This window comes from Eucyclogobius newberryi, unplaced genomic scaffold (genome assembly GCF_026437365.1).
Source record: "Eucyclogobius newberryi isolate DKJ021-1_F unplaced genomic scaffold, fEucNew1.0.hap1 SCAF_2, whole genome shotgun sequence".
Lineage (NCBI taxonomy): Eukaryota > Metazoa > Chordata > Actinopteri > Gobiiformes > Gobiidae > Eucyclogobius > Eucyclogobius newberryi.
This window is the reverse complement of record NW_027315834.1, coordinates 17,113,142-17,137,297: the sequence shown is the minus strand read 5'-3', so window position 1 is coordinate 17,137,297 and position 24,156 is coordinate 17,113,142. Positions and strand designations below refer to the sequence as shown.

Sequence of the window (24,156 nt, the reverse complement as noted above, 5' to 3'; positions counted from 1 at the left end):
ATAATTAATCTATTCCAAACAAATAATGAGCCACATAAATATAGTAGTTGAGTGGCCGGTACCTATGTTTTATAGCAAGAAGGTTGTGGGTTCCACTCCCGGGTCTTTCTGTGTTTGTCACAGAGTTTGGTAAATCTGGGCTGGTGCTGTCACTGCTTTGATGTAAATGAGATGACAATGACATTTCTGGTACGGCGTGACCATGGTAACAGCTCAGGAAAAATAATGGAGAGGTTAATTTTACTGTGAATGTGAAAGCAGACAATTATTTGACAGCTGTCCACCAGTGATAAAGCATATCAAAACATCTGCGCCCCCCCCCCACGCTCGGTGGGAAGACAGCAGTTAACTCTAAGTGACGCCGTGGGTTCCCTAAATGTGCTTCCTGCCTATGCCATAATGGGAGTCAGTGGTTGAACAACAGCTTGGCTGGTGAATTGGATTTTCGTTATCAATTGTACGCAAGGAATTGTTATCCATGTTTAGATTGGTTTCAGAACCCTAAAAACCAATGCAAAACTTGAAAATAATGAATCTTAAACACAATCTTGCTCCACTTCAATACTTCCTGTGATATTAAAGCTTTATAGACTCTCCTTGACTGTAAAATGATATTCAGTTTATATAACTTTTGGGAAATCCAGTTCATTGATTGTACTTGTCTGTCAGCCTGCAATCTGACAAACACAGCCCTTTGGCTATGATCCATACACCTGTGTATCTCTTCAAGGGCATGGCGATAGTGCTGGGAATGTTAAACTCTATAATAGAAACACATTGTGATCAAGAATTCAGGGAAATTATAAATAAGATTATCTTTTCATGGATTGTAATCAAGTTAGTAAAAGGCCTATTAGGAAGCAAGGGATTATTTCTTTCCTCAAACTCAAGATTTAGAGACAAGAAAAAATGGGTAAGCGCAAAGAGGAGCAAGTTAGAAGAAGATCAGAACAGCTTCAAACTGTTCAGTGTCACTTATCTAATCTCAGATACAAACTCTTACAATACGATAATGTTGATTTAAATAGATAAGTGCGTCAAAATGTATTGCGTACATGGGCAGGCAGAAAAACAGGACAAAAGTGTGAATTGTCAAAATATCTAGACCGAACGTGCACTACCTGCACAAGAAGCAACAAACACACTGATAATGAGTTGCTGTGGAGCTGAGCCTCTTGAACTGCTCCTGATTGCAGATTGCAGCCTGCAGCCTGCAGCCAGGTGTAAAGAGCAGAGAATGCCACGCCCAGGTGGGAGGGAGCAAACGGACATATAAGGGGAGGGGGAGACAGGGGAGGGACCGAATCAGGAGGCAAGACTGCAGACTGTGATCTATTCCCATCTGGGCTCCGCCATCATAGATCTATTGTATTATTGAGGGCTGCTCTACCCCAAGAGAAAATAAGTTCTACACAGACTAAAAAGCCGTTTTCTGGCCGCCCAGGAAATCAGTGCATCGTTGACTTGTTGGTCACATGAACATTGTACATTTTACACAAATCAATCTACTTTATAGCATGTTTTAGCAGCAGGACTTTTCCCTCGTTCTCCATTTAAACCAATGGAGTTCCTGCTGGACCTGAAGTGAGAGTACAACGGAAGTGTCGATACATGGGATACATGGGAAAAGAGGGAACAGTGGGAAAAGAGGGCGGGTGGAATAAGGTGAATAAAGACCCAGATCATGAGTTTGGTGAGGACTACTAGAGTGGCCATGGAAACCAACCCAGACATGGGGAAAAACAGGCAAACCCCACCCACAAAAGCCTCACACTGACAAACATGGTTAAATGAGGACTGGATTAATGTAGGACACATCACAAAGTTCAATCATTACCAAACCTACTAAAGTCCTCCTTATGATAAGATAAGATATAACTTTATTAATCCCGGAGAAAATTCTTGTGTCAGTTGTACTCATTGAGTACTTTCATAAAATTGTTAAAAGAAAATTTAAATATAAAGTGCTACTGCATCTTCTGGAAACTAATCTTTTCAAACAATGTCTTGAATTGACTAGATTTACTTTGGATTGTTTTGGCCTTATTATTCAGCCCATTTACAATTCACTGTGACCCACCCTGAGTATGGGCCCTGACCCAATCTGTGCTGGCAGTGGGTGAAATAATTCAAGCACATTTTGTTCTGTTGCTGGTGGATATTTTGCTCATTTTCCCATCACTTGACACTGTCTCTGAGTCTGCACTTGTGCTCATTAAATCCCTCTCTAACACTCTCTATGCCTAGTCCTTGTTAAATATTTTTACACCTCTTTTAATATTATAACTGCTGCTCACCTCTTTGGCAGTTTATGGAACCAAACTCCCCGCACTCCACAAAACACAATGCAAAAATCACACTTGGCTGCACTGGCTTGATAAAAATACAGATTTATACCCAATTAGTTTTAGCCAGTATCCAATGCACATCATCTACAATGTGCGTGTGCTTGTTGTTGTCGGAGTAGAAACTGATGGCCTCATTATTTTCAAAGCCCGCCTTCATATCTGGGGGGGGGACTGGTATCATTATTCACTATTTACATTCATGAACCCTTTTCATTAGAAAGACCTCTCCTGCTATCCCACCCACTGCACCCAGTTTACACCCTCTGCTGTCCAGTCCCCTCAGATAATACTAATAATGTGCATCCAGCTTGTTTATTCAAAGCAGCCCTTTTCCTTTTAATGAACTGCTTCCCATTTACTTTTGTTTTAACAGGGGTTTCTTTGTGACTGTAGTCAATAGCAACTGTGAGGATGTTAAATTTTGAAGCTAAATCCTCAGCTTTCCCACTATCCTTGTAACTGTTGGATATGGAGCAGCCCTTATCTGAACAAGCATGAGATAATTGGTGGACAAGTTTGGGGCACTATGACAGACAGAGAGAGAGAGAGGGTGCGACGCAAACAACAGACAAGTATGGTGATGTCTTTGGCACAGCACGACGAGCCTCAAAGCAAAGTCAAACCAAACTGACGCATATTCTATCGCATTTGGCCAAGCAGAATTAAATACAACTGAAGATAAGATCTGCAATGTGCTCACAAGTTCCCAGTATCTTCAGAAACACAAATGGATTGATGTTTTCGTCTACGGAAATGCAAATATAACCTATACTTTTTGTGGTATAGAAAAAGGCACAGCATTTCATATCCATTTAAGAGTGACGTTTGTGATGTACGTGCTATATTATGTTCCATCACAGTTTACTCCATCCATAGTGTTAATATTGATCTTAGTGCTTCCATAACTCTAAATTGCCCTCAGGAGGGACATGAGCAAATGTGCGTTTGTCATTACTTATGATGTTTGATTTATTACACAGTCTCAGTTTGTAATGACACACATCTTTTGGCAGTAATTGTCTCTGCACACAGGATTTAAAGGTGTTGGACCTGTTGCCATCTTAAACGTATGAAAAACAGAACTAGTTCATTTTAATCTTGTTGCATGTATTGCTCAGTGAAATGTATTTTACGTATCCTTAAATAAGAACTAAGTCAGTTTAGCAATAGAGCTCTAACCCTGCTGCTCTCTTGAGAAAATACTGTCAGAGAACTGACCGATTTTTAAATATTGTCCAATAAATACATACATATATACATATGTATATATGTATGTATGTGTGTATACATATATACGTGTGTACATATATACGTGTATACATATATACGTGTATACATATATACATAACTATATATATATATACACACATATATATATACATATATACATTATATATATATATATATATATATATATATATATATATATATATATATATATATATATATATCCTTTAACCCTTTAACGTGAATGCCATGAAATCCTTTTTTTTTTTTTTTTTTTTTTTTAAGATTGCCCCTTGTGATGATACATCTCTTTTTTCTATTTTTTTAGGGCGTCCTATAATGTATAGAAATTACCAATGTTTTATGTTGTTGCATAAGTACAATGGTCTAAATTAACGATTAACACAAATGCGTCCACACATGACTGGTTCAGGAGAAAGCAATAACGAGGAACAGTATTTGTGCCAGTTTCAGGTCATGAACATCACCTCCAGGGTTACTTTGCCGCAGTGTGAAATAATTTGTTTCATTTCCGCTTCCATTGAGTATAATGTCTCATTTGCATTTTCCTCCTTAGACCAAAGCCTTTCGTTTGCATTTCCCCCTAAAGTCAAACTCATCGCTGCTGCATTCCCTTTCAGCCGACCAATCCGTTCTGCTGTCTGGTCCACGCTCATGTGAACGATGAGCTGTCAGCCAATAGCAGTCTGCCTAGGAGCGGGCGCTGAGATGTCATTGGACAGTGGTAATGGAAAGCGTGTTTGTCGGTTATTTGGACTTACGTTTCCATAGGAACCTCCATATTGAATGCATTGCCGGCTAAGCCATGCTCCACCTCCTGAGATTGTTCAACCATTATATGTATATATTGACAAATTAGCTTGTGCCGTTTAGAGCTCAGGGTAAAGCAGAGAATGGGGCAAAAGGGAATAACTGCTAAATGACCTCTAAAAGCCTCTAAAAGTATAAAACAAGGGGTTAATGGGGGGGTTATTGAACAAAAAAAGACTGTGATTACATTTTTTTTGCATTTTATAAACACCAAATTATTGAGAATAAATTAAAGCGGGAATGAGTTTGTATGTTTTTCATTATCTCATAGGTTGTGTCCAGATGTGCTCCCTAGCCCCTCACCCCTCATTCACTACTGCTCTATTTTTCAGACTATATAGTGCACTCTTCACAGACAGATTCAGACACTTCCTCCTCACCACCGGGTCACGTGGCTGGCGTGAAGGTGAAGAAAACGTCTGCCAAACTCAGAAATAATGCAATTGTAATAAATCTTGGTCCAATCCGTCTGACACATCGTTATGTTTTACCAGTTTTATTTAACATGGATCTCACGTTAAACATCCAACGCTCTGGATTAGTCGATTTTTGGCGCTGTTGGTCATCGTTTTACAGCTCAAGCTAAGGTTAGCGGCTAATGTTAGCCACTTGACTTGAGTGTTTAGTTCATAATCATGGGTCAACAGAGTGTTTAAACAACTCTCATTAAGTGCTTTCATTACGTCGTGTTGTGTCCAGTTAAAGACCAGTCGCTGTCCACTGTGGTTTTTCCAACTCTCGCAATGCATTGTGGTCTAGAATGACGAGTCTCGACCATCTCTGACCAACTTTTCCAGATGCATTGTAGGAAATGTTGAGTGTACAACATTTTCACCTGTTTGACATTCAGACAGCACTAAACATTTAGGGAGTAGTGTGGACATTCGGACGCAGCCATTAGTCATTACCAAGAATTTATCACAACCATAATTTGAATACTGGAAAGTTGTTTCAGGATGGCATTTTAAGATGTTTGTCATTTGCGGAAAACACTTATAATGCAACATCTAAATGACCGCTAATAGCAAAGTGTTGTGTATATAGTTATCAGCCTAATAAAGCTGCTAAAGATAAGGAAGAGGAGTTTAAGTTGTCAGTCAAGCTGTTCAGATAAAAATGGAAAAGCAAAAACACATCTGCAGTGAACTTAAATTCAAGTACAACTTCTGAACAGTTCAACTTTGCCCATAAATCACACTTTTCGTTTCTATTCGTCCCCCAAATATCTTCATAAATCCACACTGCTTTGCCTTTTGTGATAGCGCAGTCCCTGCTAGGTTGTAAAATGCTAAGCGTTGGTCAAATAGAGTCGTACCTTGACATTTTGCTTGAAGCCTGATTAAGTTCATGCTGACTGTGAGTGACAGCTGCCGAGGAGAGCTGTTTTAGAGGCGCCGCACTTTGATTACTTGACCTGTGGTACTTACAAAACAAAGGCTGGATTAATACTGACATTTGGCTCGTAAGACTAAACGTCAATCACTGAGGTTTTATAGAATTGTTTTGTCTTTTGTCACTTAAAAAGGAATTAACAGTGCCAATTTATTGATAAGAAGTGCAGCAGTAGAGTGTGAGAGGATGTTCTCTCTGCTGTAGACTATAGTGTAATACTGTTGCATAAAAGACTGGCGGCTGCTTGTATGTACTGTGTTTTATGTTTGCAGAGAAACAAAAGGTTTAAAGTGGCGCCTGGAGCGTTTTGTTCTTTCAGTTTTAAGAAACAAAATGGCTTATCAGAAAAGACTCCGACAACGTGTTTGTGTTTTCCAACCTTTGTGGGGTTTTTTTTTACAGCACGTGCAGTGAAGGTGATTAAACCGTGAATGCAGTAATTCCCTGTCCACTGTTGTACCACTGATAAAGATGTCTGCCTCTGAAATGCCACTTGGTAATTTCAATTTTAAATCAGGCTCTGAACTCGTTAACTCCGGGAAATAGCTCTTTTTCACAATAAAACAATCAGGTTTCATTCTCACTGTTCTTTTCATCTGCTCCTCTGCTCTAATCAGCGCTGCTCTTCTCAGTGATGACCTCTATTACCGACTGTACCGCGGTGTGTTCGGGTGTTTACAGAGCCGAGCACAGACAGAGCACCTGCCCCTTTGCTTTGTGCCCCTCGTAGTCAACATATATATTATTTGTGTTTAATATTTGCCCCGTGAAAACAGCAGAAATGTACACTGCTATTTCAAAAACTCAACTAAACTATCAGAGAATGCTGCCGCTGCGATGCTCCCTCTTTCCTCTGCCTCTCGCTCCTGTGCGTCTGCCTGTGTCGCAGCTTCCAGAGTCCACCTGTGCCCACGGTTGCCATAGACTCTTCTCCTTTGCAGAGCTCAAAGCCAAAACAGACACGTAGAAACTGTGCATTCACAACAAAGCAGGGGAAACAGCTGAGCATGGCAGTGCATTTACCAATGGCACGCTGATATCAGAACATAACAGACATTAGCCGCATAGCATAATGGCTGATTGTATTTATTATCTTTTTCTATCATGTTGAGTTCTGTTAAGAGTTGTCAACAAGTATGTGGTGCTATGAACATAGGAGGAGGAGGGAGATGGGAGGGGAGGAGGAGGAGGAGGAGGGATGAGGAGGAGGAGGGAGGGAGGGGAGGAGGGAGGAGGAGGAGGAGGAGGGAGGGAGGGGAGGAGGAGGAGAGAGGAGGGAGGAGGAGGAGGAAGAGGTGGAGGAGGAAGAGGTGGAGGAGGTGGAGGAGGTGGAGGAGGAGGAGGGAGGAGGAGGTGGAGGAGGACGAGGTTGAGGAGGTGGAGGAGGTGGAGGAGGAGGAGGGAGGAGGAGGAGGAGGTGGAGGAGGAGGAGGAGGGAGGGAGGGGAGGAGGAGGAGGAGAGGGAGGAGGAGAGGGAGAAGGAGGAAGAGGAGGAGGAGTAGGTGGAGGAAGAGAAGGAGGAGGAGGAGGAGGAGTAGGTGGAGAAAGAGGAGGTGGAAGAGGTGGAGGAAGAAGGAGGGGGAGGAAGAAGGAGGTGGAGGAAGAAGGAGGGGGAGGAAGAAGGAGGTGGAGGAAGAAGGAGGGGGAGGAAGAAGGAGGGAGAGGAAGAAGGAGGGGGAGGAAGAAGGAGGTGGAGGAAGAAGGAGGGGGAGGAAGAAGGAGGGAGAGGAAGAAGGAGGGGGAGGAAGAAGGAGGGGGAGGAAGAAGGAGGGGGAGGAAGAAGGAGGTGGAGGAAGAAGGAGGGGGAGGTCACTTGCCACGGCTGGATGACTAAAATGTGTTATCATTAATTATAATAATAGACTGGCGATATGTACAATACAAGACAGCACTTATACACGTGTTAAAACCACTGCACTTAAGTTGAGTTGACACGACTGTATCTACTGTCGCCCACTGACATCTTTATAGCTTATTGTATACCATATATTATTTATATATACTCTGAGTTATACATGGTGTCTTGGCAAGATATTGCTTTTAATTCCAATGAAGTAATTTCTCTGAATAGTGGATCAAATAAATACAATAAATAATACAAAAATGCTAAATTACAAATACCGTAATTGCACCGTTTAAAGTGTTTTGTTATATTATAGTTCATCAGCGATTATAATTTACATTTTATAATAATCTGTCGTTAATCTGAATACAGAATAGAACAGCTCTTCTCAGGATTCACTTGCACATGCTGCTGTGATGCAGTGTTACTAACTTGCTTTTAACACAACCATTATTCTTTTTCTTTTAATGGATTACTTTAATTTCTGGCCTGTATCAAAGCAACATCATTTAAGTCAGAATCTTAACTACGCATTGTCTTTTCTAATAAATGGTTATGTTCAGGTAAAGCGCTCTCACACTTTCTTGGCCTTTGCTTTTTCTCGGCTCACTCCTCCTCCAGCAGTGGTCATTTACATCAGAAACATATTTCCATGTTGCAGGATAAAAGGATTCTTTGGCAGGTTGTTTAAATGACTCATGGGTTTAATTTGAACCCAAAATGGGATGTGCTCACTTGCCAGCATCTATCCAGTCTGCCCGCTCCTCATTTAAAAAGCACAGTTCCAGCTGGATACGACCCATAGTGAGTGTGTTAATGAGACTCACGAGCTACAAAGTTATAATGTAATTCTGTTGTTTTTCCTGTCAGATTTGTTGGCCGTGCCCAAACATCCGTATGCTGCGATGGAGAACTGGGGCCTGAGCGTGTTTGTGGAGCAGAAGGTCTTACTCGACGCTGAGGTGTCTTCATCGTCCTATCAGATGGAGCTGACCATGGTGGTGGTCCACGAGATCTGTCATCAGGTACTGGTACACACATCCACCATGAAGAATACTTCACAGACAGACTTACATCTGAACCATCCAAATCAAGTTCTCAATCCCTTCTTCACTTTAAAACATCATTTTATTTTATTCAAGGCCTTTTTTTTTAACTTTTCACAACACAATAGAAGAGAATATTATAATGTTAAGTGTTATATTTTTGTTCATCGTGTATCTCTAGGAGTGGCTCATCAGGCAAATGGGATCAAATGAAATAGAAAAACATTTTAGTTGGACCTTTTTCTGAAAATATGCTGCCATCTTTGACTCCTGACATCAGTGATACTGTGTTTGACTCTGATAATTGACTGTGGTCTCTTCATCTTTTACCCCCTTAATAACCGATATGAAGCTGTTTCTCAAGAGTTCACAAAACAGCTATGACTTGACCTCATGTACTGCTTTTACAATCATCAACTTTAGTCAGTTAACAGGAGAAAAACCATGACCACACAGGATTGCCAGAAATAATTGATCCCTAGTGTTTTAACAATTTCAATCTGAAATCATGTTCAAGCCTAATCTAAATTAAGATAATTAGTTTTGCAGTTAAATATGCAAAGACGCTTACATCTTTGGGGATAAAGAGTAGGACATTTTTCATCATTCATTAATAACTTGTGCATACAATGTTTGCACCTGCTTTGTCTCACTGAGAGTGAAGGTGCACTATGTAAATCTGTAAAAATGTGAATGTATTTCCCTAAAATGTCAAACACTATTGCATTATACTTCTATATAATCCTACTGTAGGACATTATATATCTATATATTCTACTCCATCAATCTATCTTGACCTTGTGGCGTCTCCTGCTAGATTTAAAGCTGTATTGATATAAAGTAATATGATATGGGAACATTTCAGGCAACACAGTAACATCTCCATGGAGACAAGCAGGAGATTCAGAATCTCTTTTGCAAGAAAGATCTGGCAAAGGCATCCGCCAACACAATCAACACTGAGTGCATAGTGAACCTTTAATCAAGAAAATAGCCATTTATTGTTACTGCTTTTTGCCCTCTACTTTGACTAAACCTGTAAATGTCCTGACAAATGACCTGAAACTGTAAAAACAAATGCTAATCCTCCCTCTGCAAACTGAGTGAATGTGATAGAAGTCAAAACAGCTTCAAGTGAAACGTCTGTGATGCGAGCATGTGCTGCAAATCCACTCAGCTGCAGAATCAGGCTAAGACGTGATCCTGTTTCTACCGTACCATGTTGAGCATGAGACAGGCCGACAAACACTATGCAGCACCAATACATGTAAAGGACTCTGTCAGTTCAGAGGTTTACGCCGCCACAAAGGACACGTAGAGCACACGGAGCTGCTCATTGAATAAGAAAATAGGCGCAAAATGCATTTGGGTCAATACACTAACAAGAAAAGTGTGTGTAAATGGATAAATAGAAGAGAATGCTAAAGCAAGAGTTGAAAAATTGCATCAATTTGAACCAGATTCAATTTGACCTTGTTTCGGTTTAGATTTGATTTTAGATTTGTTCTTTAGACACTATGGACACAATTGAAACAATTTGTCTAAAACTGGGTGTATTGGGATAAACTGCAATTGCATTCTACTTATTTGTACGAATTGAAGGAATATGCAGTGTTATTGGACATTGGTTGTACTGTTGTATGACCCTTGACCCATCTTCACCAAAAGAAGATAGGATTTGTCATCTCCTCTTACTCGCAATTATATTAATAACGCTTCATTTATGTAATCTAGCCAACAAAGTATAAGCAAATAAGTGTTCAATCCGGTGTAATCCCTCATTCGTCCAGGAGTGTTAATAGTTGAGGCGATGCTAAATGCTCTAAGGCTTCTCGTGAAGTTTCTGCCTCCTATTATCCAAAAAACTAGTGCTCATGAACTCATCTGCCTTGTGTAAATGAATTTGAAGATGTGCCCTTGCTCAGGATGTTCACGACCAAATCCCCATTGTTAATGAGAGAGAGAAAAAAATCCCAATATCCCTAAAAGGAATCAGAAAGAAGAAGAACAAAAAAAAGCCCAACATATTGTGCAAGCAGGTTATAACATTCATGAACATACCCACGGAAACATGCGCTTGATTATCAGTACAGTGTCGAACAGTGTGCTTTGGAGCCACGCTGGCATTTCAGAGGTTGGTATGTCAACACCATCTGCATAATGAGAGGCGGTCTACAGCTTTAACTTGGCAAATGAGCTGCCGCTGCTGTGGAAAAATGCATGCCTCTGGTTGGGATCATTATACAGATGAAACAGAGGATGTTCATTGTAAATATCTTTGTGCTATTGGCAAAAACATGGCGTCTCCGTTTCATCTCCTGCAGGACATGGCCTCAGACACTCACTCCTCTGTGGATCTAAGCTGTCTTCAGGCAAGCGCAGCTCCTCTGCCAAACGCCACTGAATAACAAGCTTCACAATGAGATGGCCTGTGCAAGACAAGCCGTGTTTTTGGGCTTGTTTTGGATTCCTACACTTTTTAAATTTTTTTTATCTCCTTCCATTTAGCTTTGAGATGAAAGGAAATTGATGAAGTCAGTTTATTTTTGTTCAAATTTGCACTCAATTACACCGTAAAGCTGTTTACCCGTCTCAGACACACTCCAGTACTTTTTTCTTTGTAGCTAAAGTGCAATATAAAGATTTCAATCCGTAGCTGTGCACTGAAACCATGCACAATTAAACAGACATGCATTTATTTTCTGTAATCTTCTCAAAAGTGTTGAAAAGTAATAAGGTTAGCTGTTTTGTTGTTGCCGTATTAAATTGATTGCCTCATTTTTCCACTTCAAAACTGTTTTTCATTCAGATTGTAGCATTTTGAGTTATTGTTCACACAAGGATGTAGACATACTAAAGCTTATCCATAGAACTTTGGCACTTTGTTGAGGCACAACATTGACACCAATGGATTCTCTGAAAAGTGATAAATGATTTGAACCATGTGGCGTCCTGAACTGTTACATAAGCAGGTTTGGACTCGTGTTGTTGTTCTCTGGGGAACAGATGGAGAGCATGTGGATTCAGCAGCAGACTACCTGATGTGCTCCCATCAGCTGACACAAACACTGATGGTTCCGCACGACAGACATTCACAACAAGCTCAGGACAAGCACATTCAAGAGAAGGCCCAACCTTGTTAACACATATTCTGAATCCAATACTGCCTTCCAGCACAGATGATAAATAAATGAATACAACTTTTAAAGGCACTTCAATAAACAGCACCAAACCAGGAGGGTGAGAAGTGCACATGCTGTTGATTATTGGAGCTGGAGAGAAGAGATTAGAGGAATAATCTCCAGAAAAGTCCAGCAGTGCCCATGTGTCACAATAACTGACTTAATGCACCAGATCAATAACAGCACCAGGAAATTAGGAAAGGTGTCCGATCCATAAAAAACTCAGTACTCTAGCTTTAGTTACTTTTATTGATCTATAATGTGCCTTTTATTTATAGTATATAGTTAAGACCAGATAAGACATTATATATAACGATATACTGGTAAACAAAATATATTTGGCTGTGTTTGAAAATGTGACATCTTGAACAAAAGTAAAAATATATAACACCGATATAATACATAATACATGTTCCTATTTTGTCTGTGTTCTGTTTATCTTCTCAAACTCAAAGTATGCATTGAAATGTTTTAAATATCTTGGGTTGTAGCGCATTACTTAAAATTAACACAGGTTGTAAATGTATTTGCTTCAAAATGGCAAAGCCTGTGGTAATTGGCCATGTTGCTTTTCAGGGTTTTGGAGAGCACAGGGAGTTCATGACAGCTCTTCCCTCGCACCTACCGGCAATTTAGTAAGCTACCAATTAACCCAATGTCCTCCGTGAGCATCTCTGTGATGTGGGAGCGTGCGCAGAAGCTGAACATAAAGTCTGTAGGCTGTTCTCACCGCAAGCCCCAAACCATTATCGTGAAACAGTGAAATAAAATGACGGCTGTTCTCTGTCTGCAGGTCAACTGGATTCAAAATACACCTCACCCAATCTGATGCTGTGGTACATCTTGTTCCCCTAAAATCCCCCCAAATTAGTTTCGCACTTAGTTTCGCACACAAACAGACACTGGGGGGAGACGAGTGTATCTGCCAGAAAAGCCTTTTAGTTTGTCCGTATCAGCTGTCGGTTAATTAAAAGAGACAAAGAAAACATTGGGATGAGATTCAGCTAAGCAGATTTGTGCTCTTCATCTGTTGATCTCTTGTGTTCACACATTAATTCGACCATATGCACGAGGACATTGGTGATGTGTGCTGAGGGCTGGCAGCGGAGCACGGCCGCCCGACACACATATGTTCACCAGAATATACACTGAGCTGCTTATTACCTCCAACAGCTCAGGAAAGTCTATAATCACCCTTGATTTTCTCCTGCTGCATCTCCACACAGTGACATTGTTTTAACATTAAGGGCTACACTGACTTGCATCGCTCCACAGGTGCTTACAAGCCTGCAAAACTGGAAAGTGACGCATCAGCAAGGGCACACGTATGGACACATATTATGCAAAATGTCCTTTTTTTGTAGCAGTGTTATAACATTGTTCCCTCATCAAAAACCTAACCTGGAGTTATATTTAGCTTCATAGTTTGATGAATCCTGTTTTAGAAAGTCCCTCGATCCCTGAGATCTTTTGCGCTGTCTATCAATCATCGCTAGACTCGTTCTGAGCATTCAGAAGCCATCAAATCACGATTAGTTCAAGCGCTGCATTAATGGCTGCATTAGCATGTTGGTGCAGGCAGTTGTTTATCTCACCTGCTGTATGTAATTCCCTCTGAGGATGAAGCCAAAGTAAAGGTACTCAAGAGTTTAAAGGCCAAATTGCACAATATTTGTATTGTCATTGGCCTCCATTGTATAATATTAGTCCTTTAAAGCATATCAAATCAAATACTGCTGTAAACGACTGTTAATGTTCCTTTCATTTATTGAGTAATATTTCAGAAACAGAATCAGAAGAGGTTTATTGGTATTGTCAATGAACTGAATTCACAAACATAGGAACTTGCTTTGGTGCAACATAAAACAATGAACAATGATAAAACAACCTATATAAGTCAAAATGTAAAACAATTCAAATCTTCTATTGGATTTTTTTTTAAAAGGCTATAAGAATTTTAGGAAGTGTTTAGGAAGTGTTCAATGCATTAGAACAGTCCTATCTCAAAACCTGTTGCTTTATACTCAAACACTAACAAACAAATGAACTAAGGCAGTGGTACAACCTTAATAAAACACATTTGATTTACAGCCATCCCAAAGTTTCCAAACAAGCACAACAGTAGCATTATTCCTAGCCTTTTCCTATGATAAGCCTTATAGAGTACATGTGACAGCCGGTGTACAGTGTGTGTGTATTTAGGTGTGTGTAGGTGCGTGAGGCTGGGCTTGTCAGGCTGCATTTTTTATGTGCAGTTCTGGCTTGATGTGTATAATTTATTACTGCAGCTTGTGTATGCATAGAGTCCATTTGAATACAAGGAGTCATTCATCATCTATTGTTCGCTCCCTCCACCTGTCTCGCGCTCATATCTTTAAACACCCCCATCGTTTCCATTGTTATATATTTTATACATCTTGCATTGCGGTCCTCTCACACCAACAGCCTTGAGTTATTTTGGTCATATTTAGACTTTTCCAGTAGCTGTTGACATTTGAACTCTCAAATGTCTGCTATTAGTCTTACTGTCTGGAAGGCAACGAAACAGGAAGTTGACAAATGCAGCCCTCAAAAATACTAAATAAAAGTAAATGAGGAAACATTTGCGTGCGCTTGTACTTGCAGCCTCCTCCTCTGCGGCTGCACCGGTGAAGGACTTGGGAGAAGTTGTCGATAAATACGTGAGGGGAATACAGTTAAAAATAGCTGCGTGCGTGTGTGTCCGAGGCTAATTAAAAGAGCATAAACAAACATCTAACAGTTTGTCTCCCTCAGTGTGACAGCATAAGTGAGGTATGCGCATGTAAATCTGTTTTAGGGAGCGAGGCACTATGACATCGCGACCGTGCTTGATGCAGTTTACTTGTTTTGTAAGTGAAATGTGTTTAGCAATCCATATTTATGAAGGCTGTACTAATTTAACTTTATTTATGAAAATGCACGGAAAACTGGCCTTCAGTGAGCATAGTAAATAATTAAGAGAAATCTGTGGTGTACAAGCAGCATCACAATGTTGAAGTCAAATGACCTCATGAAGTATGAAGATAGAATATTCAGTTTTTAATTATTGCTGTGGCAAGGGTCCTAATTCATCATCATTCTGAAGCCTGGAATTTTAAATGAACAAAATATCTGATATAAAATAATCAAACACAGGAAACGCAACTAAAAGACATCCAAGTCATAAAATATCACAGTGTTTCTTAGACAAATGGATTACTGTACATTTAAACAATGTAATTTGTCAATGCCAAAGTTTATTTCTAAAGCAAACATACAACTTTAAAGGCCCAAAGTGTTGTAAAACAAATGCAATAAAAAACATTATTGACACATAAAATACATTAAATTACAATTACACATAACGGGAATTAAAATAATGACTCAGCTTAGGTAATGTCGAAAGGCCCGAGCAAAAAGGTGGGTTTTTAACAATGTTCTAGCGTCTCAGCAGAGCTAACAAGCAGAGGCAGGCTGTTCCAGAGCCCGGGCCCCGCCACAGAGAAAGCTCGGGCCCCTCTGCTTTTTAGCTTTGACCTGGGCACACCCAGGAGGAGCTGAGAGGAGGACCACATGGTACAAGCAGGAACACGGTGGGACAAATAACAGGGGACATTTAGAGAATCAGGTCTAAACTAGGGACATGGTTTGAAATGAGCCCAGACTGAAATAAGATTAAACCATGTCTTTAATGTGACCATGGATAATGTAGTTCTAAATAACAATTAATTCTAAAGAAGACAAACACTTTGAATAGATTTGTCTCCAAATAAAAGAAACACTACAACCGCAGAGGTCTATGTACTCTAGTACTGTTCTAAATAAGTCACACAGCTGTCCATCTAATGCACTTTAATGATCTTCATACCACCTAGTTTTAAAGTTATTTATAATGCACATATTTAAAATGGTAGTTTGATCTTATAAAACAAGAACATTCTAACCTAAATATAAAGAAACCTCGCTCTCAGTCCATCCTCTGAGGCTGTGTGCTGCAGTTCACTCATTTGAAGCGCCTTTGTTTCTTTTAATTGACAGAAAGAATCAAAGTGTGCACACTGATTTGCATTGGCAAAAATCAACGATTTTAGGTTGTAACAGGCAGATTTTTGTGTTCCCTACTTTGTTATGCAATTTAAAGACCACAAAAAAATGTTTGCTGCATATAGTTCAAATTGGATTTTTTGTTGGAGAACAGAATATTCTTTCTTGGCAGTAAATGCAACATTTTTATTGTAATTTTATAGTGTTTTGTGAACACAGGGTCCTATGAAAAAGAGAGCTTCTCTCATTGAGGTGTATAAATACTAATAATGATTTTAAAAAATCATTTGGCAAAAGTATTTGGAAGAAAAAGAAATCTAGATTTATGGGTTCAATAGTATTATTTATTAGTATTATCACATACTTTCCCACACATGTTTTGCTAAATTAACACTTTGATGAAGCTCGAATACAATTTAGAGGCTGGAAAATTGTAGTTCTTCCATCCTCTGTAATAGAAAGGCAAACTAACGGACACTTCTATACTGGAGATTCCAAATTGTTGCTTATTTTGTATTATAAATTCTTAAAACTATTAGCGTTTTTGAGCTGACGTGAGTTAAATATTGATTAGTTAAATCCTTCATTTTGCCTTCAGTTGCCTCCATTCTGGAATTTTAAACTTGACAGGATTTTAAAGGGTCAATAACAATGGTCTCCAATTATATTTTCCAATTAAATTTTTCAGAGGGCTAATGTCAAAATCACACAATTTTATGTTTAATATCTATAAGATCCACAAACAACTCACAATGACGCATTCAACAACCGACTTATTTTACTATCAGAGTAGTAATATTACATCACAGGACTAAAGCATTCAAATCCAGCCAATGAAAACCCAGTGTTTACCAGAAACATGACTTGACTATTGCAAAGCAGAACTGGGACAAGACCAGGTTCAAACCAAGACTAAACAACCCTTTTCTACCAGAAAAAACATTAGTAAGATAAAAAAGCAGGACTAAAGCAGATGTTGGACGGTCCTAGTCTAGAATTGGCCTAAATTAGAACTAGGCCAATGTCAGGCTTAAAACCCACAGAACTAAACACAGGTCTAAAAAGCACTAAAGAAGGACTAAACCAGGATTATCTTAAAAATAGATGTCATTACAACATTTGGTTAATTTGTTATTAAAAGCATATAAGCCTACAGTAGGCTACCACAAACAGAGCTAACGCTGCCGTTTAGTGCACTAAGAACAAATGCATCTTGTCACTAAGCCACACCCACAGTTTAATGTATGTTTTTGGCGTTCTCCGACCCGCAGTACCCCGCCCACACCATGGCATCTATTTTTTTCACCCGCTTCAGGTCTAATGAAAATAGCCTTTGCCCCCAGAGTCATGTTCTCTGCATGTTAAGCTGTAAAATTATGTTTTTTTTTAATTACAATCCTACGCATCTACGCAACTAAAGCAAAGGTGCACACATCCCGGGACGAGCCTGAGGTCCACCTATCATAGCCCGAGCCATGGGACAACCTGCACATCATGCACAGCTGTCTGCCCGACCATGCACTCGCGCAGGTTAAGGCCTTCAATCCAAGACAAAGCCTGGACATGATGTCCTCCGGCGCCACTGCACGGAACAAGCAGACTTACAAACACACTGTCCTTATGCATGTCACATTTACACCAAATCATCAATGACGCTGTTATTCACCGTGTCTGCTGCATCACACATTTGTGCTTTGACAGAACAGCGTTTCAAATGAACCAGGGCTCTCTGGCCTGCCGTGACCAGTGGCAGAGCTGCCACAAAGCAGCGCCGAGCGCTGTGTTCAGAATCAGTAAGTCAGAATCAGAGTCAGAAAGGGGTTTATTGCCATTGTCAATGAACAGAATGAAAGATACAATGTATATTAGTAGTAGCAAATTATCAAAAAGGGCATGCATACAATTTTGAATTTACAAATACAATGGAATAGACTTGGTCTGAATACATGCACAATATTTTGTCAGAACAGTTCAAAAAATGAGCAGTGCAGTGAGTGGTTATTGGTTTGAATAATTCTTAGGGGTCGGCTATGACCTGCTCGTTCCAGAGTCCTGGAGACGTACAAGTCCTGCAGAGATGAGGGAGCTGATTGTGGGCTCCCACTTGAGGTTCTGGGTGATGGTGGAGCAGAAGAAGCGGAGTGAGTCCACAGTGGTGATGGGGGAGTCTGTTAGGGCGAGGCACGATCCTCTCCACTGTCTTCTGGGTGTTGAGCTATAGGTTGTTACCACTGCACAGGTTCACTTCCCTCCTGTAGACAGAATGATTGTGGCGCAGAAGCACAGCGAAAATAATCTAATTAAAAAAATATGGCCATAGGCCTGACCATATAGCTTGGTGGTCCGGAGTTGGTCCGCGGACCACCTATTGGAGACCTTGGATCTGTAGTACTGGTACCAAAGCCCAGAATTTGTCTCAAGAGGGCCCATTATTCACAGCAGGACGTGTTTTGCTGCTGTCCAACTATAAGAGAGTTTACTTTTACTCACGGTTACAGACTGCTTCGTGTCCAAACTCTGAAAGTAGCTGAAGCAGGTCACATATATCTTATACTAACCTCCCTATAAGTGAAACTCAGCAGGCCTATAGCTCTGTATCCAAAATTAAGTTGCAAACTCTTGGAGCAGTTGGCTGTTTGCCACTGTGAATTTCCCCCCTCTCTCTATGCCTCCTCCATTATAGTCACACGATTAATTAAGCAGGAGGTTTGAGAGTTAATTTGCCTCCACTCTTTCTGTTATCTCTCGTTTCCTAATTCATGAAAGTCATTTTATTTTTGAAATATTATAGCTAGCTCTACGATCCAAATGAGAGTCCATATCGACCATTCATACCGTGTTAGAAATCAGATTCAGTCGTATGTGTACCAGAGGATGAATATTTATTACATACACGAAGGGAGGGAGGAAGAAGAGATGATCAAAGGGAGAGATGGCTTTGTTCTAGGGACTAAAAGACAAATTAATGGAAACACAACAAAGCGAGACAAGCTGAGGCTGGATAGGCCCAAACCAAGACTGAAACAGGGGGGTTGTTTTAATTGTGGCTGTAACAAGTAGCTGCTTCAAAAACATAGAAGTAGTTTCTAAAAATACCAATTACATGTATTTTAACAAAGCCATTGTGTACGCTGTTTTTGTCCCACAGTGGTTATTCATGAGTAGGGAAGTCAATATGAGCTTACAAACTAAAGATTAATTTATAGCTTATTAGCTTATAAACTATTTTTTTTTTTTTTATCTCAAGCAATAGTCCAAAGTCTGTTTTTTTTTTTCAACTTTATTTTGTCCTTCAGAAAGTTTGATTTTGTAAAGCTGGTCTCAAACTTGGGTGTTAGAAATCAGGAATGAATTAAATATTTAATTGTTGTTTAGTCATGATCTCAGTAATCTTGAATAATCGTTAAATCGAATAATCGTTAAATTTCTCAACAATAATCATAACACAAACATTTGCTATTGTGACATCCTTACTGCACTTTTGAAAATCATGCGATTTATCATTGAATGAATTGACGCTGATTAATCACACAGTCTGTTTTGAGTAAAGGTGCTCTTTTAGATTATGCAGGCGGCTTACTTGAGTGAAGGAGTTGTGATATCACGCGGTTAAATTTGCACATGAAATGCATCAGCGGCTGATGTTTATGAGCACAGAGAGGTGGAGAGGGGTTCGGCTTTGCGCCAATGCCAAAACTAATCATATGGGACAAATATTCCACCAAACTATTAAAGGACACAGGTAAACGCCAATCACAGCAGCTTACTTCTGTCACCATAAGAGCCAGGAACACCCGCAAGCGACAATGAAGGGCCTCTCACCTCAATAAACCTGTAGTTTGGTCACATAAGTTTACATGCAACATGTGACCACACAGATTGATTAAGAACTGGACTTAAATAGATAAAAAATATTTAGGTTTTCTCTAAATAACTACATTCTTATAAATCTAAAAATTTCTATAAAATATACATAGTATCAAAAGTGTGAATATTTTTTTAATCAATTGACCCTCTAAATATATGTATTGTATAAATGAAGATTTAGCTGAACAAAATATTTATATAAAATACATCCCAACATACAAATGCTGTACGGTACAGTATATAGAGAAGTGAAAATTGCCACAGAAACACAAAAGCATAAGCTGCAGTGCTGTTCAGTTTACTTCTCTTTCTGAATAAATATGGGAATTCAGTTCTAACTTGGGGACAGTGGGCGGACCTGTTTTTCTGCAGAGCGTTTTCGATCCCAGCGTTTCGGTGGCTTTACAGCAGCTTACTAACAATCTCCGTCTGCCTGTGTGTCCCGTCTCACTCACCACTCCTCCCCACATCAGATTGCTGCTTTCCCTCTCTCAGCACTCCTGTTCTCCTCTGCAGTTTTAGAAGCACAATTATGGCAGATTTGTTTTTTTTAAGATTTTTGGCCCGTAGGAAAGACAGCATGGAATGGGGGATGAGAGAGAAGGGAGGACATGCAGTAAATTGTCAGGGATTTGAACTGATGACACTGCGGCCAGCTCCACTTGGAGTCTGGTATGTGCTGTGCCTTAACCACTCGACCGCAATTATGGAAGACTTCTATCTCAAATACATTCTAGGCGATTCAGATCAATACGTATATACAGTCAATATCAGAACTAGTTTTTTTGTGTTGAAAAAGGTAATTCAAAGTACTTTACATTAGAGGAAAAGAGGCATTAAAATCAGAATGCAAACAGATACAAACATGAGTTCAGATAAAATCCTTTCAGTCATATGCAGAGCTAAACAAAAATAGTTTTTAGCTTGGATTTGGACATTGTCAAAGTAGAAGCCTGTCTCACATCTTCAGAAATGTTTAGTCCTGACTCTGGCACCAGCAGGAGGCCGGTCCATGTATAGTCCTGACTCTGGCACCAGCAGGAGGCCGGTCCATGTATAGTCCTGACTCTGGCACCAGCAGGAGGCCGGTCCATGTATAGTCCTGACTCTGGCACCAGCAGGAGGCCGGTCCATGTATAGTCCTGACTCTGGCACCAGCAGGAGGCCGGTCCATGTATAGTCCTGACTCTGGCACCAGCAGGAGGCCGGTCCATGTATAGTCCTGACTCTGGCACCAGCAGGAGGCCGGTCCATGTATAGTCCTGACTCTGGCACCAGCAGGAGGCCGGTCCATGTATAGTCCTGACTCTGGCACCAGCAGGAGGCCGGTCCATGTTTAGTCCTGACTCTGGCACCAGCAGGAGGCCGGTCCATGTTTAGTCCTGACTCTGGCACCAGCAGGAGGCCGGTCCATGTTTAGTCCTGACTCTGGCACCAGCAAGAGGCCGGTCCATGTTTAGTCCTGACTCTGGCACCAGCAGGAGGCCGGTCCATGTTTAGTCCTGACTCTGGCACCAGCAAGAGGCCGGTCCATGTTTAGTCCTGACTCTGGCACCAGCAGGAGGCCGGTCCATGTTTAGTCCTGACTCTGGCACCAGCAAGAGGCCGGTCCATGTTTAGTCCTGACTCTGGCACCAGCAGGAGGCCGGTCCATGTTTAGTCCTGACTCTGGCACCAGCAGGAGGCCGGTCCATGTTTAGTCCTGACTCTGGCACCAGCAGGAGGCCGGTCCCTGAGGTCCTCAAAGTCCGAGATGGTTCATATGTCACTACTCACGAATATGTCCGAGATGTACTTTGGTGCAAGGCCATGAAGAGACTTAAAGTCTATTCTCTGAGCCACAGGAGCCAGTGCAGAGACCTGAGAACAGGACTAATGTGATCGTTCTGGATGTACTACAGCTACTTTACAGCTCGTTTGGACAGGCCATTGAGCAGGCCGTTACAGTAGTCTAACTTACTGGAGACAAATGCCTCTCCAAGCCGGAGTCTGGTTTGGACATTATAATATCAAGCCTTTTCCTTAGAATTTAAATCTAAAGCCTGGAACGACAGTGCACAGAATAAGGCCGCAGGGCTTCTCCCCGAGTTCAGGAAAGCGTGACCGGAGTTTGGATCCTCGTAAGCGATTTTTAAGCTGCTGCACACTTCATGTTTGTGGTGTCATCGGTGACATTTGTGTTAAGTTAAGCATAAAACACCACTGCTGCAACAGCTGAGCAGAGCATCAGGACAAACAGGGTTACGAAGACAAACACAGGAAATATCAGGACAATTATTACTCACCTCTAAAGCTCTACATTTTAACTGCAGCGTTCTCGTCCTTGTCACAAGTGCCACCCAGTCCATTTTTAACCTACTTTTAAAAAAGTGTGTAAGGTTAAAAATAATAAAAATAGTAGTAGTAAAGTGTGTGAGTATTTACACTGCGTGGATCAGTGAAACTACTGCCTGTTCACTCTAGTAACCACAACGCTGTGCTGCCCGGTGGTCATGGGGCTAAAGCAGCAGCACATATGCCATGCTCCATGTGCAGCCAACAGCAGTGTTGTGAGTTTGAATCCCGGCTCAGACAGTTTGCTGTATGTGCTCACTTCTCTCACCCATTTCATGCTAAACGGTCCTGTCTAATAAAGCCTTCGGGCCCAAAAACACAACGTTACTCTTGTGTCCTATTGCCAACTTTCACGTTTTAACAAATAATAATAGCAACGTTTTTACTCAAATGTTACAGTCTCAAAGCGAAGTGAAACAGCTGGTGCTAACTGTGCTAGGTTTGTTTGCTCATCACTTTTGGCTCTGTATTGTTAGCGCTTGGAGGATTTTAAATCTCATACCATTCTCTTCTAGTCTGTGATCTGCACTTTTTGTCTACGTTTATAAATCGTTTAAGACTCTATACTCCTGTAGTGTTTTCTGGCCTTTATTAAATGTTTCTGTATCATTACACTACATGTCTGCATCATTAAATCATACATGTTGCCAATACTTGACTGACATAGTAGTGCATGCAACTAAGAGTGATTCAAATGTTACAGTAGTAAAAGTCTCCCAGTATCAGCAGGACTCGCATATCTTTTAAGTCATTAGATGGAAATAGGACCTACTTTGCTTGGAAACATTTTCAAAGCACAGAAACAAAAAGGAAAGATTGTTTTATCTTATTTTTTTAGAAGATTATGTTTTGGGTTTGTAGTTGATTTGTTTTGTGAAATGATTGAAAATAAATGATTTAACTTGAAGAGTGAATAATTCCCTGTAATCCTTTACAATATCATTTTTCGCTTGTTTGAAATAAACAGTGAAAGAACAAAACAACAGATACAGAATGCACTTTGTGTATCGTGTAATTGTTATTCAACCACTTTCTTTTGTCAGATGGAGGTGGTTAAATGTTTAGTTGAGAGATGTAGATCAAAACTGCGATTTAAACGGTCATACTTATAAAATTACAAAGGCTGCAATTATGTAGCTAATTGAATGCCCTCTGCAAACATCAAAGTTTCATGTTTTTGTGGGGGAAATAAAACTGTTATTGCTGCGGTTTAGACCACTATATTCTATGTAGTGTTCTTAGTTATGGTAATGTCCTCAGATGTGTTTGAATCCTGATTTGAAATATAATGGTGCAAATCTATGCGAAGATGAAATATATGTCAGGAAAATGTTACTTGATTTCCCCCCCATCATGGTGCTGTAGTATTCTTCTATAAAGAGGCTACTCTTTGCACAGATGAATGGGTATTTATGGAAGTCATCACGTTGTTAAATATAGGAGTTTGATGATTTAGCAGCTTTCTTGGGTTAGTTTCCTCCTCTATGGACTTATGATTCGAATGTGCACGAGTGTGCATCTTACACGGTCACACACTTCATCATAGGGCCAGCATATTGTTTTCCTGAATCTAGCTAGTTTTCCAGTCCCTCCTGCCTTGCCAGAGGGAATAGAACCAGCGCCTGTTGAGCCAGACAGCAGCTGAGCAGTCTGCCAACTCCCATAGGGTGGTCAGTTTGAATCTTAGCCCAAATGAGAAGCTGTGGCATTAGTATGCGTGTGAGCGCGTGTGTCTGCCTCGACACTCCGACTGTGAGCAGCATTGCTCAATTACTTTGATTTTTGGAAGGACTCTTGACTGTAATTTAACTCAAATAGTAGTATTAATGAAAGATGCACTCTGTAACTTTGAGAGGTCTGCACCAGCTTGTCTCCATGGAGATGTTATCGCTTTGCCTGGACGTTTCCACATTGAAATACAGGTGTTTTTCCAAGTAAAACACGCTTTCTTACAGTGAACAGGCTCGCCTCTCCACAGACCTGATCTGTAACAACGGCTGATCATCACCAGGTCACCTTGTCGCCATGGAGCAGCAAAGCAG

At 40.5% G+C, this 24,156-nt stretch overlaps 1 protein-coding gene across 1 annotated transcript in view; it reads left to right on the top strand.

Annotated features, from left to right (window-relative positions):
- The window catches only part of LOC140367399 (thyrotropin-releasing hormone-degrading ectoenzyme-like), a 132,835-nt gene that overhangs the window by 65,363 nt on the left and 43,316 nt on the right, over positions 1-24,156 (top strand). The window contains exon 5 of the mRNA XM_072453866.1: positions 8,512-8,666. Within this exon, the coding sequence (XP_072309967.1) occupies positions 8,512-8,666 (155 nt within the window). The remainder of the gene's footprint in view (positions 1-8,511; positions 8,667-24,156) is intronic.